This window comes from Perca fluviatilis, chromosome 7 (genome assembly GCF_010015445.1).
Source record: "Perca fluviatilis chromosome 7, GENO_Pfluv_1.0, whole genome shotgun sequence".
In the NCBI taxonomy this organism is placed as follows: domain Eukaryota; kingdom Metazoa; phylum Chordata; class Actinopteri; order Perciformes; family Percidae; genus Perca; species Perca fluviatilis.
In genome coordinates this window covers 2,563,981-2,584,793 of record NC_053118.1, presented here as the reverse complement: position 1 = coordinate 2,584,793, position 20,813 = coordinate 2,563,981, and the positions used below count along the sequence as shown (strand labels likewise).

The window sequence follows — 20,813 nt, the reverse complement described above, 5'->3', positions numbered from 1 at the left end:
AGCATGCAGAAATAAGAGAGAGAATTCCCTCTGTGGCATCTCTCCGCTGTGGCACATTTTTAATGAATTGATAAAAAGTTGAGGGAGTTCACATGGCTGTGATCAGTAATTCGACGTTATCGGAAATTCAGTGGAGAACAGAGAGAAATTAGGCGGCTAGAAATTAATTTGCTATTTGTCCAACTCAATGAGGAGTGACACAGCCCCTTTAATGAATGGTTAATCCATTTCTTATTGCACTGAGCTGAATTCACCCTTCAATGAAGTGGAAAAAGACAAACATATCTTTCACCAACCTTTGCAACATCCGAAAAGCAAAGAGGGGAAGATGAGTGTAGAGACTTCTGCGCTTCTGAGACTATTTGTTTTTTAGGGGAAAGATTTATATGTTTGTGCGAGTTTCTGTGGAGAGTGATTAGGTTTAAAGCCAAGCTAGGAATCCAAATAAATAATGAGTGCCGACACTGAGGCCACACCATCATAGTACTGTACATGGAATTGATTCATGATCAATTGGCTTGCTGCTCTGTGGAAAATAACAGTCTTTATTTAACCGTGGTTCACACTGTTTGTTTCTTCAGTTCCTTGCCTGCTGCCCTGTGCCTTCCAGCTCACACGCTCTCCTCCTGCTGGATCTGAAGAGGCTGACTGTTGGCGACATCCTGGAGAATCTGTGACGGTAAGGACCTGTTGTCTCCGTCCACATTATCCCTGATGGTCTTTGTCTCATGAAGCTCCTTCACGGCAGAGGGTCCTGACCCCGTGGAGGACTTCTGTCCAACATCTGTCTGGTGTAACTGTTGGATACAGTATTACAGTAATATGAGTGTGAATGAGAAAACGTAATCTACAGGAAATAAAATGTAGAAGCATACAGTAAAAGCAACTAGGGCTGCAACTAACTATTACTTTCAAAATCAGCTGATAGTTATTTTTCCATTTCATTGTTTAATCCTTCTGTCTATAAAAAATGAAAAATGCTTGGGATCATTTCCTGAAGCCCAACGTGATGTCTGTGATGATGTCAAGTTACTTGTTTTGTACACCAACCAATAATCTGAAACCTAAAGATACTCAGCTATCACACAATTCAAAGGAACCCAGCAAATCCTCACAGATGAGAGGCTGGAACTAGGGAATTGTCAAAAATTGTAATTTTTGCTGAGAAAACTGACAGGATGAAAGGTTAATTAAGGTTGATTAATCTCTCTGTCTAATCACTTATGATAACAAATAATTCTGTCAATCAATCAATTTAGAAAACATTTTTTGTAGATGAACAAAATGTCAGTGGAAACGCAGTAAATAAATAAAAAAAGTTTGAAATAACGCAAACATTTCTTTTTACACTTGGCTACAGTGGTAAAGTTGGCGTGTTCATAAATGCAAGTGCAATTATAACTTAGCGGGATAGAGACAAATTGAATAAAGTTCACGAAGCACGTGAAGTAAACGTCACTCAAACTTCGGCTCCACTGGAGAAACCCCAAATAGCAGCAGATGAAATCTGCGTTGAGCGATAGGACTGTAACATTCTTTGAATTAATACACAAAACAAACATGAATGCCATACTGCTATCACTTTTCCTACATAGTTTCCTGCCGTTTCAGATTTGACTGGCGCTCTTCTAACTACGTCCTATGGTTGCACCCTCTACTTCTGCAGTGGTTTAAGAAAATTAGCGCCACCAACAGTTGATTTCAATAAACTACCTCCTAATATTTGCATAACAGTTACATGATACATTCATTTTACCGATTTTAGGGATGGAAACTTGAGTGCAGTATCTGGACTTGAGTGGTGCTGCAGCTTACCTGGAAAGCCATTCTGGACTTTAGGGGCTTGTTGAGGGTCTGCTTATCCAACATTAAGTCTCCAGGAATCTGGGTGATGGAACAAATATTTAGTGTTAAATAAATGGTAAGGTAGTATAGAGCTATTATAGTATAGAGATGGATTTCATCCTGCTTCTGAGGATAGAACCCAGGATTACAAAAGATAATTTCAGGATTCATTGCAATAATTAAATTAAAGCATTATTCCAGCATTTATTTTATTAAGTTTGGTGACACACAAGATAAAGATTTAAAAAAAGAAGAATAGTCAAAGTCAGCAGCAGAGGCCGACATTTAGTTTCTAGGGCAAGCCCCAGAAACACACTACATTTCCCATAATGCAACCAATAGAATCTTTTCATTCAACCTTCTTCCTGTTAAACACCCGCGCCTTTCAAACTTCATGTAATGTATGTCTTGTAACGTAGCCTTTCTGTTAAAAATTGGCTACCCCAAATCTTATGACATCATCAGGGGTTGTTTTCTTTTCTGACTAGACAAAATTCTTCCAGAGTGACAGAAGACATTTTACATTCATCAGTTTGCTCAGGCTGAGTGGTACTCCCTATGACTAATAAGCAAAACTTTACGTGTACGTACTGTATGTGTAAAATCTGTGAAGTGGCCCTTTAATCTGATTCTTAAACGTTATGATTTATTTATAGTTGTTGTGGTACATTATTTGCTCTTGTTAAGTCCTCCATCTGTTGCACTTCACACCAGCATCACTTGCAGCAGGGGAAGTGAGTCCTTTGACCCCCCCCTCCCTCTGCTCCTTATGGATGTCATGAGTGGAAAAACAACAGAAGAAATCAGATTCGACCCTGTTTTCTCAGGGAAAAATACAAGGACAAACAGCTGAATTTGAAATCAATCAAAAACTGGCTCTGTCCACGGGTTTCAGATGTTGGTTACGATTTGATTTTGGCTCAAGTTTTCAGCGAGTGTTGATGTCTCCGAGTTTTGAGGAATCCCGAGCGGGCAGCTTACAGCGGGGGCTTCAGTGACACAGTATTTACAAGGCATGAGGAAGTGGGAGCGTTGCAACAGACGGCACCGTACACGGCGCTTTCAATTATTTCTCACAGCATTCATGAAATAGTAGCACAGCGGGGAGTACAGTATGAACAGCAAAACTATAAAAAGACATGGAGCGAAAAGAGAACTCCCAAGCTAAAATAAATGGCATGGTATGCTGTTGTTGGTGAAGAGCTGAACAGTGTATGTCTCCCAAATAGGAGCAATAGAAATAGCGTGGTGGAGCAAAAAGCCGAGCATAAATAATTGGAGTTTGGGTTGAGGTTTTGATTTGATGGCATCTTAAACATCTGTTCACCTGAAGTTGGTTTGACTTCATCAAACTGCATGCCAGGTCTGCCATTCTCCACGGGGGGGGGGGGCAACGACGACGACTTATTTGACTTGAGAATTATAATGCCATAGTTTGAATGAGTTTGGATTCTAAATATGTTTCCAAAATCAACTTAAAAACAAATAAAAGACAGTCTACAGCCATGCTAGCAGCTCTGCAATGCTGTACTACACAGCTGTGTTTTGAGCTAAATGCTAACATCAGTATGCTAACATACTCACAATGACAATGCTAACATGCTGTTTAGTAGCTATGTTGTTTAACATGTTCGACATAGCATTTGTTAATTAACACTAAACATAAAGTATAGTTACAATTGATCCTGACTACATCAGAACTACTGTTAAAGCGTAGCATGTCACTGCCTTGCTAGCTATGTTTCCATTAAAATGTCAAGTACATTTGCACAAATGTTTGAAATTTTGCCAAACATAAAATGCGATATCGGTCTTCATGCACATTAACTTGGCTGAAGTAATTGAATGACAGACTAGAAACAAGAAAAAGGTGCTTTAAGTTAGCATTTAATGACCCAAATATTTGAATCTTTTGAGGAGAAGTGAAACATTTGACGTGCTGGTGGTGCTAGATGAAAAGTTAGGGAATCACCAAAATCATTAGGATTCATCCTCCATGGACTGTGAATGCCTGTAGAAAATTTCACGACAATCCATCCAATAGTTGTTGAGATATAGAGATGTAGAAAAAAACCTCAGGGTCTTTATGCAAGCAACATCACCTATAATGGAGTAATACTATCTCACTCATCCTTCACTGTCACATCCCCTGCCCTGACCGTCTCCCATTAAAGCCATGAATCAATTTGCTTAAACAAGAAGTTTTTTGGCATCTAACATTATGTCAGACCAATCTTTCTTCATTTCTGTCCTTCTGTTACCGCTCTGCCATGACACAGCACTGACAGCTGCAGACATATTCCCCTATATTTTCCGATCCCTTAACACTACTACTGTCACAACTTCATTTGTTTTTTTAGCTGATTTTCAACAACATGGCTTCAAGCTCGGTCGTATTACGTTTTTCTTTTTACTCTTGCATGACATTTTTGTAAATTATACTTCTTGGAACGGGCAGCCTTATATAGCGCTGATTATAATGATCACACCTCATGAACATGCACCTCCTCATGAATAGGAGGAAGTTGAAACAAGCGATTTACATCAAATCTGTGCAGTTAAGAGAGTTTGGTGAATCCAACTTGTAACACTCGTACGTAAGCCTCACAGAGATTTAGGATTAGAATACGAAAATGTTGTTGCATGATGCTCAAATGAGTCGTGAAGTAGAAGCTTGGGCCTTATTTGTGTCGTTTTGGGTTATGATAAGATAACAAATCTGTTTAATTGTCTGATTTTTTCGTTTTGATTAACGTCACTGTGTTAATGTCAGCAATTAATTAGCAAGCACAGGTATTAGAAATGATGACCAAAACAACATTCAAGTGTTACTTAACTGGAAATATCCTTCAGATTGGTATAATATATAATAATATATAACATATTCAAGCAAAGGAATGCACACACATCTACACCATATCCTTTCTGTCCTCTAAGTCATCAACGGAAACAGATGACAACCAGCTTTTCCCGGATCTGATCTCTCTCTCTCCTCCTTTAGATGAGAAGCTGTTAGTGAGGCAGGGAGGGAGAGAGAGAGAGAGGCTCACATCCAGAGACCCCCCTTCCGAGATGTTTTTCCCTGTGGCGTCTACGCACGCCTCCTCATCCACCAGCCCCAACCTAGTGGATCAAACAAAGGACATCATTTGTAGGCCAAGTCTTTTTCTGAGCGCCTCTCTTCTCAGCTCTGCATACCAATCCAATACAGCCCAAGGAAAAAAAGCCACGCCGTAGGTACGTGTGTGTGTGTGTATGTGTTGTGTGTGTGTGTCTGGGCCGGGGGTTGGAAGGTCTGTTTGCCTCTCCGCCAAGCATCGATTTATCCTTTCTCCAATTTATTTCTCCTCCTTGCCTCTACAATCCATTCAGATCTGCCTCTAGGGGAGGAACTCGGGGTAAAGACGTTGTCAGGCCTCGTCGTTGCCTCCTAAGACCAGCTCAAAAGTCATCTACAGGCCCGGGGGCCGTGTACCCCTGCAAGGACATGTCAGGCAGCAACATGCACACAAACAGAACTACCTGTTGTCCAGCGGGACACTTTTGTCAGAGCTGTAATTGGTCTCATAATGCAGCGTAAAGGACACAGATAGAAGGCTTTAATTCTTGTGAGAGGATGCATTATTAGTCTGAAAGGGAATTATATTTGTTTCGGTTCAGATACTGTGCTCACAGGTGATTTAGTAGACCACAAAATGTCCTCTAATTTCAAAGGGGAGTTATGCCCTGCTCGTTTCTGCAGTAACAACTGTTGGTGAAGCCAGAATGATATTTGATTGTTCCTCATAGTCAGGCGTAGACTCAGTGTACGAGCAGATATGATCAGAATAACGTTATCTCAAGTTCCCCATTCAACTGTCTCTGTCTGTTTGATTCTGACATTTTCAGATGTTATTACTCAGACTCAAGAATTTGTAACCCGAAGACTCGGCGGTGACGACAGCGTAGAACAGAAACGCTGCATTTGCACAAAATTCCACCGTCGTACCCCTACACACACACACACACACACACACACACACACACACACACACACACACACACACACACACACACACACACACACACACACGCACGCACGCATGTGGCAGAGATCTGCGAGCCATTCTTCAGTGTCACAGTGAGCGACGCCTGGCACATCCTTACACCTGAAGTTGATCAATGCAGATATGTCCAGGGGGAAATTGAAATCCATAGGAAATTAGGCGGCACCAGTGATTTATTGGAACAGTAAATCACAGTGTGTGATATGTGTGAAACATGTGTGATCCTGCTCTGTGTACAGTACTGTACCTCGTGTCTGGCTGGCACAGTGATATCAGCAGCCCGCACCTTCCTGTCTCTCTCCATTTGGTAGACCCATTGAATCAGGTCCAGAGGTTGGTAACGGTCCCTGTGGTACACCCCCCTGTGAGGGACGGGGTGACGCGACCCCATGGACACAATGCTCTGCAGGGGTCCCTCTGAAGCAAAAAAAGAAGAAAGAAAGCATTGAACTACAGTTAAAGCGGTGCATGGCACTGTTTGCCTCAATAGCTACATTTTCATCCAAATGTCAAGTCAATTTTGCGTAAATGTTTGAAATATTGCCAAACACATTTACTAGGCTGGTGTAATAAAATATTTTAAATAAATGAACAGACACAAGTCTTTAAGGGTCACTTTTCTTGACGTAAAATTCTCATATTTTTACACTATTTTTGATCAGCAGAAGCTGTTACATGCATTTACATTCTGTAATTTAGCCTCTATATGGTAGTTTTGGTTGATAGTGGCGGGGTCCGCCATTTCTGCGTGAGATTCAAATTGCCTGGTGACACGAGGGATTGACAGGAAAACAATGCAACATGTAATCCAGTTTTATTATTTGTAGTTTTATGTTATTGCTAATTCTCACTGTCAACTCTACAGCTGTATCAGAGCTGTAGTGTTATAGTAAGAAAGTGTTATGACTTAATACTTTGCTAATGCAAACCAAACATTTTCTACTGCTGCTTCTTTACATTAAAATCATTCAACTAGTAAAACACGTGAAGGAGTCAAAATAAAATGTTTGAAGACCAAAATAAAAAAGTGAAACTTGTTTGTTTTATGACAAACCAACTGTGGTCATTCAATCCGAAGGTTGTGGTGAACAAATATTTCAGGACGTTTACAATGTAAATCCATCACTTTACAGACAAATCATGTCAAGAATACAGTACATCTTTAATAAGAAGACAAATGTGTTTCCAATTCATAGCATTGCATAATGTATTTGGCAAATTAAATAAATATAGAAACAGTCCGTTCTGTGATAAAACATTTTTATCAAATAAAATGCATTTGCCATTTTCATCAGCCTTTCTACATTGTGACATTTGATTCAAAAATGACTTGAAACTGGGAATGGAATGCATATTCCCTCTTTGTGTATCACTTGTGATACTGTGGATGTAAAAAATTAAAACAAAATGGCTCACACATCTAACCTTACGTTTTACCTTTACCATATATCAAAGTGTTAATCCTAAACTAGCCCCTTTCAAGAACATCTGCACCAAAATGTGCTCACTTTAGAGGGGCTTTCCTCAGCTTTCTATGCTTGTGAAGTAATCTGATCCTTTTAAGAATGAAAGTGTAAGACAGGCACACTTACAACACAATGGGAAAATCAAAAATATATATCCGACATTGAGTAGTTGTGTGAGTTTCTTAGAGGAGATTGCATTCATGCGTGAATGTTCTAATAAATCCAGGAGGATTTTCTCAAGCATAAAACAGAGATAGTGTGTAGTGTGAAGCCCAACTGAAGAATCACTGCCCCACACACACTCGCACACCCCTTCCCTTGCTGTTTTTGTCTTCTTTTTCCAGGTACACTGCTTGTGTTCCAGCTTGTTTTTGTCTAGCTTTAATTGCTTTTTTTTTTGCAGAGAAGAAGAAAAGACAACAACAAGGCGGCGGGGGCTGCGGCTAATGGAGAGGCTGTAATTGTGAATGGAGGCATTCATCTGGAGACGTCGTCCGTGAATTGCGCCACAATGCGCAGCGCCGGGTTGCTCAGATCAGCAACCAGTCACCAAACACACACAGAGGCACACATATAGATGCACACACTGAAGCCTTTAGATCACTGGCGCTCAAGAGGAGGAACGTAACAACACCTCGGCAGAGAGCGAGACAGGAGGAAAGGGGGGAGAGAAGGAGCGAGGAGCTAAGGGGGAGGGAGGGGGGAGCAACAAGAGAGGAGAAATTGTACAAGGAAAGGAGGAGGAAGATGGGATTAAAAAAACAGATGCTTCCTGCCATTTGATTTGGGCTATAGAACCTAGAAGGTAGATCAGATAGAGCTGCACGGACGCACGCACGCATGCACGCACGCATACGCAGATTCTGATATAGAGGAACATGTAAGTAAACACAAATGCATACAAACAAGCATGCACAACATACTCATTCATTCTGTGAACAGACTCACAAACATTTCATCGAGAAAAAACCTTCAAAAACTGTCGATTTTCAGGAAATGAAAACACTCAAAACATTTTATTGAGCTCTTTACCTACCTCAGACAAAGTCAGATGAAATCATTGTACATTTTTTTTTTAAACCGACAGACAGATGTGAATGGTGACCAATAGCGTTGACTTTTGATGAATTTAAATGGATACAAGGTTTCTGACCCGGAAAGAAAACACAAAAGGGTCCATGCATAGTCTCACACACACATCATACACATACACATGTAAGTCTGCATACACATCTTTTAAAAACACATCAAATGAATGAAATGAATGCAAAAGGGGTTGCATTAATCATCAGAAGTACCAGACTGGTAGTCTTTGTTTTGAATTTTCTTTGCACAATAATGGTGTAGAATATTATCTAGTAATATATGTGTATAATTGATCGTATATGTCCTTGTAACACACTTTGACAGACAGGTACACACACACACACACACACACACACACACACACACACACACACACACACACACACACACACAGACACGTACATTTCAAACTAAACATCCATAAACATTATGTATAAGTTGTCAGAGCTCAGAGAACTATCTTACACACAGTTGGCGCACATTTGTTCCTTTGTTTGGTCAGTAATTTACGCGTGGCATCGGTGTAGATGCATTGTTTTTGAACTAACAATTGCCAATGAATAACTTGTCCAAGAGTTCAAACTTAAAGTTGGATATGGTAATCCGTTTATTTTAAGTAAACAGCAAAATAATAGAACAAAATAATAATTCTTCTTTTAATCTTACCACCACGTTATACATACACATAACCACGGTCCAAAAAAACTGTGACCTTGCTGTGCGCAACACAGCTGAAACAATTAGGCCACATTTAAATAAACTTTTCCACCCCCAGCAACACATGCTGATTGCCAATGAAATGGCTCCAACACACACCCCACACTTGCGTCCACCTGCTGAAACAGTAAAACCCCCACACACACATCCTTCAGCCTTACAAACACCATAAAGGCAAAACACACAGAAACACGGCTAAAAAAGACACAACAAAGCCTATGTGACGGTATATGTTTAAAAAAAACTCATCTCGGTGAGGTGAGACGAGGCACCTGTCAGCGCGGGGGCTCCTGCTACTACAGAGAAACATCAGGAAACAACAACTCAATTAAACACACCATCCCTGTTCAATTACTGCCACATAATCACAGCAATTCACCTTCACTTGCCGCACAGCCACCAAACAAACACAAATAGTGGCGAGCACACATACAGAGCCGGAGAAACACACACACACACACGCACGCACACATGGGCGCGCGCACACACACACACACACACACACACACACACACACACACACACACACACACACACACACACACACACACACACACACACATACACACACGCACATGCTGGAGCTGTAGCTTCATCCTACACATCATGAGCGTAAAGCTTACCGTGTGGTATCTGCTGACTAACTGGCATAAATGAGAGATGGAGCATGTTGGATGTTGGCAGAGATTAATATGAATGGAATTACTGAAGCTCTAAAAACAATTACATTTGCAAACATGTCCACTGAAGTATAAATGACATAAGTATGACAGTTCCTGTCCTCTAAATGCAGTTGGCTTTACTTTAGGGTAGGCAGAAGAACATTTATGTAAGTGGTATAAATGCCTGAAACACTGAAAATGACATCTGCAAGTAGATGGATATTAGAAATGCATCATGGTAACGATGGAGTCATAGGAGTGCCATAAAAAAGAATACATCTGTAATATAATAACAAAATAAATGTGGAAATATAAAGGGGAATAAATAAAGCAAAAGCAATAGGGAAAAGAATAAGGTTAAAGAAAAGGGATAAACACAAATAAATTATGTATAAAATTTGAAATAATTTAAAAATATACATTAAAAATATGGAAAAAATAGTAAGAGTAAGTTATGCAAAAATAAAGAAATAATTAAAAGAAATATAATGAAATATACAGAAATAAATGTACAATTAAATGAAAATCCATAAAATGATTAATTTAGTTATTTGTCATTTTTTTTCAACATTTGTTTATTCTTTTATTTAGTTTTCTTTATATTTCCAGATTTATTTTCTTATTCTTCTACAGAATTATTCTTTTTTATGGCACTCCTATGACTCCATAGTTTTCAGCACTTTCTTAATAAGTAATGAGATCATAAAATATAATCAATCAGTTGCCATTATATAAGAGGCCCAGGTGTTTTAGCATGCATTGTGTCAACTGTTTAAATTGACAGAATTTTCTAATGATAATACTCAGTTTTGTTGCATTGTTCCTGTTTTTGGCAGGGGAATTTGTGATTTGATCCCGACCAGAATTGTGTTTTAATTTTGTTTCAATTTAGATGCATATAGACTGAGGAGCCACTTTATTAGGTATGCCTAACTATAACAAATGCAGCATAATACAAATCCTACCTTCATGAAGTTTGTAATAAATTGTAAATAGTAATCAGTTTTTACAGAAACTGTTTTGGAGGATGTAGTTGGTGGTGCTGTTAAACTGTATTGCATTATACTGAGAGGTGTTTTTAACATTTTGTCTACCCTCATTAACATAAAAGAGGTGGACAAATGTCTTTTGTAAAACAAAAACAGAACATTATGACCTTTATGAAGGTATGATTCTACAGGTGTACCAAATAAACTGGCAATATGTACTCCTTTTTTTTAACCAATGAACTACTGAGGTGCGGGGGTTTTAACAAAGCACACAGCGGGTCACAGAAAATCAGTATACATTATTCAATAATTTCTACTTCCACTTAAATATGTGTGTGGTCTACACAGTTGACTGTGAACAGAACAAAAAAAAAAAAAAAAATCATCTCGCAAATCCTTTCGTGTTTTTTTCTTATACCCAGGTAAAAATGTTGACATTCACAGGCTACAAGTGTTACAACATACACTGTGTTCGCATCACAACTTGTAGCAATTCTTAAGCTTAAGGAACTGTTTATTATTTATTTGAGGGGCTACCGGAGGAGTTTTGGTATCTTAAAGGGGTGATAGAATGATTATATAGGGTATTTCACACTATTCCTTACGGTCTCCTGATAGGGTATGTATGTTGGTTGGGCTGAAAATGGTCTGGTTGATATTTTATTGGCCCTTATGCATCCCTCTGTTTTGGCCCTATTTGGAACGTGAGCTTTTCTTCCAGGTCTCATATTTCAATCTGCAATGTTTCGTTACTAAATTCACTTCTGAGACTTTTTTATGCAAGAAATCTACTACATAAAGCTCAAATATGGGCCGTTTTACGAAAATTGATGGGTAATTGCAAATTTGGTCCGGCTGTGTCGGAGTTCAGAAGCTCCGTAGTCTGACATGACAGCCGGCGGGTGCCTGCCGGGGTCGCTGGCTTGCCGCCCGGCCTGTCCTCCTTCACAGACCCCGCTGTGAGCTGGCTGGAGCTCTATAGATAGGATTGGAGATGAAAAGTTTAACTGACACGTAACAGCGATCAGCGCTCACACGCTCCTCTTAGCACCAACTGCAATGTTTAATTTTAAATGAATGTAGCCTACAGGCAGTCTGGCACACGTGGGTGCTCAGTATTTTCCGTGGGTGCTCGAGCTCGATGCAACGTGAAACCTTTGAGCTAGTCAGCTTCATTATATTCCAGCTCCATGTCAGTGACGATACTTTGGCAACAGGTTAGCTATAGGTTGCATTCTCAAAGAAAGCAACTCCAAACTCGTGTTGCTGTCATGTTGCGATTTTTGTTGGGTCAGACCCATCTGCTAGCGATGGGGGGCCGAGACTGAGAGCTACATGGAAAAGTATGCGCCAAACAAGCAACTTAGAAATTTAATGTTTTCATGAATACAAAAGTTGGGTGAAACAAACAAAGCGCTACTCTGCAAATAGCGACATTTTACAAACAAGCTAAAACGAAAGCTGTCGGTTTGTAGTCTAAATGTTTATCTTAGCATGCCACGAATCTTGAAATTAGGACAAATTCTTGTAAATTTAGCTGCTGGCTAAACAAACCATCCTCTCCGCTGGAGCAGGAAAATCCGTCGATGTATTATAAGACTAAAGCAAATGCATGTGGCTACTTAATATGCACGTAAATGATGTCATCGGCATGTTCGTGTTCTTCATTCTTGATGATGATGCCGGTTGTATTCTTTTGCAACAGCGATCGTTTCATTGCAAATGAGTCATATTAGTTTAGCTTTACTGAAAGTCGGCAAAAACAAATGAATACAGTCCATTCTTCATCAATGCTGGGGTTTTCACCATCAACTTTTCGCTTCAGGCTCTTGACCCCTGACATACAGGTATAATGTTCAGGTGACCTACACATACTTTGTTCAGGTGTCAGGCCAGGTAGTAGGGCTGCACGATTTGAGGAAAATATCTAATTGCAATTATTTTGACTGACATAGCGATTGCGATATGATTCACGATATTGGAGGGAATGATCATTTTTGTATCATTATTTTCATTTTCATTGAAAATTATTACCATTGAAAGAAATTAAAATTATTATAGTGTGATTTTTGTGAGGATCTGTACCAAACAAAGATGTATTCTTTAGTCTGTAGGATAGGATTTGTAGTCCAGGACGTCTCTAAAGACATGCATACAACTAGGACTACAGTTGAAAATTAGCCGACTGGCTAACACTGGCGCATTTACAGAAATGTTGATTAATGTGCATTGTCCTAATATAAATAAATAAATCTTCTTCTTCTTCTCTGCAGCACCACAATACTTCATTCAGAATGGTTTGGCACATATTTTGCCATTAACAAATATTGCGACCCGATAGTCGAACCTCAGGTTGAGGAGGAACAATGCGGATTCCGTCCTGGTCGTGGAACAACGGACCAGCTCTTCACTCTCGCAAGGATCCTGGAGGGAGCCTGGGAGTATGCCCAACCAGTCTACATGTGTTTTGTGGATTTGGAGAAGGCGTATGACCGGGTCCCCCGGGAGATACTGTGGGAGGTGCTGCGGGAGTATGGGGTGAGGGGGTCTCTTCTCAGGGCCATCCAATCTCTGTACGACCAAAGCAAGAGCTGTGTCCGGGTTCTCGGCAGTAAGTCGGACTCGTTTCAGGTGAGGGTTGGCCTCCGTCAGGGCTGCGCTCTGTCACCAATCCTGTTTGTAATATTTATGGACAGGATATCGAGGCGTAGTCAGGGTGGGGAGGGGTTGCAGTTCGGTGGGCTGGGGATCTCATCGCTGCTTTTTGCAGATGATGTGGTCCTGATGGCATCATCGGCCTGCGACCTTCAGCACTCACTGGATCGGTTCGCAGCCGAGTGTGAAGCGGTTGGGATGAGGATCAGCACCTCTAAATCGGAGGCCATGGTTCTCAGCAGGAAACCAATGGAATGTCTTCTCCAGGTAGGGAATCGTATAGGGAGTCCTTACCCCAAGTGAAGGAGTTCAAGTACCTTGGGGTTTTGTTCGCGAGTGAGGGGACAATGGAGCGGGAGATTGGTCGGAGAATCGGCGCAGCGGGTGCGGTATTACATTCAATCTATCGCACCGTTGTGACGAAAAGAGAGCTGAGCCAGAAGGCAAAGCTCTCGATCTACCGGTCAGTTTTCGTTCCTACCCTCACCTATGGTCATGAAGGCTGGGTCATGACCGAAAGAACGAGATCCAGGGTGCAAGCGGCCGAAATGGGTTTCCTCAGGAGGGTGGCTGGCGTCTCCCTTAGAGATAGGGTGAGAAGCTCAGTCATCCGTGAGGAGCTCGGAGTAGAGCCGCTGCTCCTTCGCATCGAAAGGAGCCAGTTGAGGTGGTTCGGGCATCTGGTAAGGATGCCCCCTGGGCGCCTCCCTAGGGAGGTGTTCCAGGCACGTCCAGCTGGGAGGAGGCCTCGGGGAAAACCCAGGACTAGGTGGAGGGATTATATCTCCAACCTGGCCTGGGAACGCCTTGGGATTCCCCAGTCAGAGCTGGTTAATGTGGCTCGGGAAAGGGAAGTTTGGGATCCCCTGCTGGAGCTGCTCCCCCCACGACCCGACACCGGATAAGCGGAAGAAGATAGATAGATGGATGGATGGATGGATGGATGGATGGCGCCCCCCCCTGCAATTTGGATATTGCACCACTGTCCATATTGCGATTTCGATACAATTGCGATTAATTGTGCAGCCCTACCAGGTAATGTAGGTGGCTACATCTGGAGATTGGTCACTTTAACCCATGAAATATGATGTAAACATATGTCTCATCTCATAATAAAGAGGACAATTAAAGAATAATTTAAAGCGTGTTTAATTTATTGCCAAAAGTTAGATGAGAAGATTGATACCACTCTCACATCTGTATGGTAAATATGAAGCCAGAGCAAGCAGACGGTTAGCATAGCTTAGCATAAAAGCTGGCCCAGTTCTGTCCAAAGGTAAAAAGTCAACAGCTCGGGTTTTTGCTAAACTAAGCTAATCACCCTGTTGCTCTAACTTTATATTTAGTAGTGGTGTAACGGACCATAATGGTCCTTATGGATCAACACTCACGACACCCCTGAGGAACACGCATTTCCAGGGTGGAAGTCCTTGTTTTCCCCAGGAAAGCAAACTCTGCTCCCCCGTCTTGAACGAGCTGTGTTTTATGACAGTTCTTTAAGTAATAAATGGAAAGAATTAAAAAAAATATATTGTACCCCCTTTCTTTGTGCTGATCCACAAATTGATCCGATCCGTGACTCAAAACCGTGATGCGTTCCGAACCTTCAGTTTTGTGGTCCGTTGCACCTCTAATATTTAGCATACAGACATGGGAGTGGTATCAATGTCCTCATCTAAGGCTTGTAAATAAGGCTATTTTCAAAAATGTCAAAGCATTTTTTATAACATGTATATTAATAACATATAGAAAAGATCCAAATATCATTTGATTATATTCTGCACACAGCATAACAGGAGCTTGTCTGGAAATTCAATTCATATAGTCATGATTGTGTGTGAAGTTCAGAGCCGGTAAAACTACTACAGAATGATGTCATTGGGGAAAAGATTGAGGAATAGCAACGCTGTAAGAACCTGTGCATGAGGAGTGTGTGTGTGTGTGTGTGTGTGTGTTTGTGTGTGTGTTTGTGTAGACAGCAGATTGACTAACAGCTTGAACTTGGGTTAGATCCAGGAGCACGGGGAGGGATACATGGATGGATGGAGAGGGAGGAAGAGGAGGAGGGAGAGCCATTGATTTCTCAACAGAGAGATCAGCATCTTGACAGAAAGAGACGAGAGAGCAACAGAGCAAGACACACACACAAACACACACACACACACACACACACACACACACACACACACACACAAACACACACACACACACACACACACACAAAACACACACACACACACACACACACACACACACACACACACACACAAACACACACACACACACACACACACACACACACACACACACACACACACACACACACACACACACACACACACACACACACAGAGGGTTACCACTGTGGCCCTGTGGGGAAATTCCACAAGCTTTCTATCTCTTTCCAGGTTTCCAGAACTGAGCTGGAGAACTTAAGTGCCCTAAAAACATTCTTCCTTCCTTCCTTGTACACTGTTGTTTAATAAAGTTGGGCTAAAATTCAGGTTTTAATGCAGATAAGGAGTGAAACAAATAAACCCATCTGGGGTACCTGGGTAGCTCACCTGGTAGAGCGCGTGCCCATATACTGTATAGAGGTTTAGTCATCGACGCAGCGGCTGCAGGTTCGACTCCGACATGCGGCCCTTTGTTGCATGTCATTCCCCCTCTCTCTCCCCTTACATGTCTTCAGCTGTCCTATACAAATAAAGGCCTAAAAATGCCCCCAAAAAACAATAATAATAAACCAATCTGTACAAATTTCCTAACTTGACCAGTAAATGTGTTAAGGTCCTTGACTTTTCCTGACTATCTTTCAAAAGTCCACGATATTCCAGGACCTCCTTGACTGGTGGGAACCCCCGTTGACAGAGATTAACAGGAAACTCTGGTTCAATGTCTCTCTCCGAGCATGCCTGGGTGATTCTAACAACCCTAAAAACCTCCGACAGGGACACGGTTTCGTGCCGGTTTGGCTAACGAGGTGTGTGTGTGTGTGTGTGTCTGTGTGTGTGTGGAGGCCGTGGGCACCAGGGGAGCTGACACACACCATGGAGGAGGGGGTGGGGTTGGGGAGGGGCAGCAAGGGGTCAGGCTGTAATTACACATCACAGTCGCTGTGGTCAGTGGCCCAGCTGACTTCTTCTGACCACACTGCCTCAGCCAAAGATGGCAGGTGGAAGTGGGAGTCGAGGGTTGAATCTTTGCGCTGCACTTGTGGAAAACTTTTGAACGTTTGAAATTCCTATTTAGAAATTCTTTATAGTTAAATCACTTGTTTATTTTTTTTTCATTTCGTGCTTTTTAATTAACTGACGCATATTTGGCTTTCAGTGGGTGTTGTTTTTCAAAAGTACGCTCGGAGCATGTGTCAAACCTCTTCAGTAACCCTGCCTCCATTCTCCCCTCAGTTTGCATGTGTTCAAAGTATCTCGAGTGGTTGACCCTCTCACATACCGTGCGTGGTCCTGTGTGGGTGGTAGGTGCCGTAGAGGATGAGTGTAACTTTACGGAGCCAGGCTCCGGATGCCTCCTCGTCACTCGGCCTCATACAGCTCCTCACGGTGCCTTTGTGGTCAGTCACCTGGAAACAGACACATCAGTATAAAGGGCATCATTTCACCACAAAACCCTGATTCATGTGGAAAACTTACTTATGTGGACCGAATTCATGGGGAGAAAGTGTGGATATGACAAAATGTTAGCATTTGGTTATTACATGCTGTTCAGTAAACTATTCCTGACACAAATATGGTTCTACTTCAGGTCAAGTTATGTGTAACTTCTTGGTCACAAGCAGTTTCTACAACAATCAATACTTTTTAAATAATAAATACTGCCACCATATTTTTAAAGGACAATTCCGGCGCAAAATGAACCTAGGGGTTAATAACACATGTGTACCGAGTCGACCGTTCTCTGGGATCTGTTTTCATGCTAATCAAATGCGTCTCTAGCTCGAAACTAGCTACCGCAAACCGGTGTTTAGCTGCTAACGCTAGCCTTCGGTGCAGAGGGTATATCGCTATTTTATACCACTAACAAGACTCAAAATAGCACCACACTTCCACAGCAGCATAATGAAGGTCCCTACATGTAAACCGAAGCATTGAGAACTTTGTAAGTGTACAGACAGTCATGACCAGTCGAACGCCATGCTTAAGCTATGTTACTGGTTGCACGGCGTTCGTTGTTCAACTAGTGTTATAATAGGGTGACCAGATTTCCGGGAGCTAAAACCGGGACACTTTGCACGTGACCGTAGTGCTTGTGCACGCGCACAAACTTTTTAACGTGAACATGTGCCAGCCCAGGTCAGACATAGACAGTAACTTAATTATTTTGATCGTAGGCTCATCATCTAATAAGTGTTTTTTCCGGTAAAATTAACAAAATTGCAGCAACAGCCTTTTTCAGTTGAGTGTGAGATTTACGTTGAGACTTTTCTAAAAAAGATTTTTTGAAGTGTTATTTATTCCAATAACACCAAAAGAATTAAAATGATTTATTGAAAATTTTGAGCATTAAACACTTCATTTCCTGCATTCTGGTGAATTTGTATGCACCTATTTCTACCTTTTTCTGAATCAATGTATGCTGCAAATATCTTTATGTAAAGAGAAACATAGATTACAATCCAAATATAAAAACATAATGGAATATATTGAGGCATTCTGTATTGCTTTCAACTATTTATTCTCCTGTAGATTGACTTTTCTGATTATATCTGAGTCTGCACACATGTAGCCTAGGTATCATTTACTCCTCCCTCCTGTTTTGCGTCTTTTGTTGTTAATGTATTAATAAACCCCTGGACTGTAATATTTCAGATGTGTTTGAGCAATGTCCAAAACTTTGTGCACATTCAAAATACAGTATATCTGTGTTCTCTGTGATTTGGAGGAGTTGTGGTTTTGAGAAAAATAAAGTTATAGGCTATTAGAAGAATAAAGTCACTATATTTCAGAAAATAATCTACCTGCACCATAGTCTGCTGTGCATTACGTGATTGCTCTGTTGATACAGTAGATCTCAGACCGTCTGATAGACAGAGCCCCACTTGGGTCTCTGGATGAGACAAATAGTTTAGCTAGAGAAGTGGCTGTACGCTGCTCTATATCGGAGGTGGAAAACCGAATCTACTGCAGAAATACACGGAGCACAAACGCGACACATCTACCGCAGCATGCCCACAGCTGAGTGTGTCCATAAACCTGAAGCTGCGCTGCATTTTACAGAGAGTGGACACAAGCAGGTCTGCTTCAGAGCTCCGTGTGTCTGAGTCTGAACCGTAGACTGGAAAAGTCATGTCACAGGAACTTCAAACTAAATCATTAGCATTGCGCTCCTAAACTTTGTGTTGATGGCATCAATGTATTACACTGATTTGGCTAGGATTCCTCCCAAAACTTCACCCGGCTTTCACAGCTTTCCTCATGTAGAGACGGTTGCTAGGTGATAGTAACAAATACGCCATGGTCGGACCCCGCACGTAGCTGCCCGTTCTATTCGCCTCGGAAGAATAAACTGGACAAAGATACATTAAACTCAAAACATTCGGGGCTGAAGACCCGGCAAAATCGGCTCACGCCACTCCTGGTGTAAACCGGGACATTTTAGCGTCCCGACAGGCTTTTGTCGGGACTCGGGACATTAACTTTAAAATCGGGACTGTCCCGGTCGCGATATTGTTTTTCCCACTATGGCCACGCCAAGATCCGCCCTTCAATAGCATTCACACACTACTATTGGCCAGGCATCCATGCTTCCTATCATCTGACCAATCCTCTAACCCTAACCTTAACCACTCGAGGTGAAATGCCTGACCCCAACCAATCGAGCTGCTTCGTAGGGCGGGTCTTGGCGTGGCCATGGTGGGATTTGTAATTTTGCGTCCCGGTCAAACCCAATGGTCAAACCGGGACGTCTGGTCACCCTACGTTATAAGCTACTCACCGGTTTGTGCTAGCTTGTTTCAAGCCAGAGACACATTAAATTAGCATGAAAACAGATCCCAGAGAACGGTCTCTGCAACAGTACACATGTGTTATTAACCCCTAGGTTCATTTTGCGCCGGAATTGTCCTAGGGACAGGCCCCGCAAACTACCTTCAGCTATAAATACTGTGGTATGTGGCAGTGGTCCATGCTATATACAGAAAGAGAAAAAAAAAAAAAAAAAAAAAAAAAAAAGGGGGGAGGGGGAAAAAAAAAAAAAGAGAGGGGAGAGGGGGGGAAGGAAAAAAGAAAAAAAAGAAAGAAGGGAGGGGGGAGAGGAAGGAAGGAAAAAGAGAGGGGAAAAAGAGAAAAGGGGGGGGGGAGGGGGGAGGGGGGGGGGAGAGGGGAGAAAAAAAAGAAGAAAAAGGAGGAGAAAGGAGGGGGGGGGAAAGGGGAGAAAGAAGAGAAATTTTGTCCCTATAAAACAAAACCAACAGACAAACTAAACCAATCCCAGCTTGCCATCTTTTACAACAAATTTGTACAGATTCCTTTTTTGCTTTGGTAGGTTTACAGTTGTAACTGGAAGAGTGCTCTATGCTGCTGTTGGTCAGCTTCACAGAACACGTTGTAAAAATGATCAAACTACATGAGAGAAGGCAAAACTATTCGGACAAACAGTGGACACTTAATAGGGAAGAAGTGAGATGTTCCAGATGCTATAATGCCTGATTGTCCGGCATTGGTGTGGACTCAAGTCATTTCACTTAGACTTGAGTTAGGCTTGAATCATGAATCTGATAGCTTTACTCTAGACTAAAGAAAAGAGATACTTAGACTTTAACACCAATGACTTCAAACTTTAACTTTTTGACTTGGAACTTTAGAACGATATCCTCCCCATGCTCAAAAGTGCGTTTGGCAGTGCAGACCAGCAGACAGATTATCACTACTGGAAACAATTCATTGAAACATTCCATTGAAGCGGAGTCATCTCTCCCAATTTACATGATGATCTCTTAAGCAGTTCTGAATCACCTCCAGTAGCTATTTGAATCAACTAGCTTGTGGAAAAATTGGATGTAAAAGTAAAACTATCCATTGCTGCTCGTCCCATTTTTATGATTAAAAACCAAAATATCAACCTCACATTGGATTAAACATGCATCACGTCATGTCAAACTGCCAAAATACTTGCTCCTTCAATCCAGAGCAGACAGACTTCACTCCATATAAACTCACTACATCTGCCGAGCAGCTGCCCAGCCTGCATGTGTGTGTGTGTGTGTGTGTGTGTGTGTGTGTGTGTGTGTGTGTGTGTATTATATATGGGAGTGTGTGAAAGTGTATGTGTGAGTGCTCCCAGCAGACCAGAGGCCAGGCATGGCGGCCCCCAGCCGAGCGCTGCATT

The 20,813-nt window shown here is 41.7% G+C and overlaps 1 protein-coding gene across 5 annotated transcripts in view; it reads right to left on the bottom strand.

Moving 5' to 3' along the window:
• LOC120561851 (proprotein convertase subtilisin/kexin type 4-like) overlaps nucleotides 1-20,813 on the bottom strand; it is a 271,064-nt gene that overhangs the window by 4,901 nt on the left and 245,350 nt on the right. For all 5 annotated transcript variants that reach the window (XM_039805152.1, XM_039805150.1, XM_039805148.1 and 2 more), the window contains 4 exons: nucleotides 16,923-17,049; nucleotides 6,139-6,308; nucleotides 1,816-1,884; nucleotides 590-797 (listed from right to left, as the gene is read on the bottom strand). In XM_039805152.1, the coding sequence (XP_039661086.1) occupies nucleotides 612-797; nucleotides 1,816-1,884; nucleotides 6,139-6,308; nucleotides 16,923-17,049 (552 nt within the window). In that variant the 3' untranslated portion in view covers nucleotides 590-611. The remainder of the gene's footprint in view (nucleotides 1-589; nucleotides 798-1,815; nucleotides 1,885-6,138; nucleotides 6,309-16,922; nucleotides 17,050-20,813) is intronic.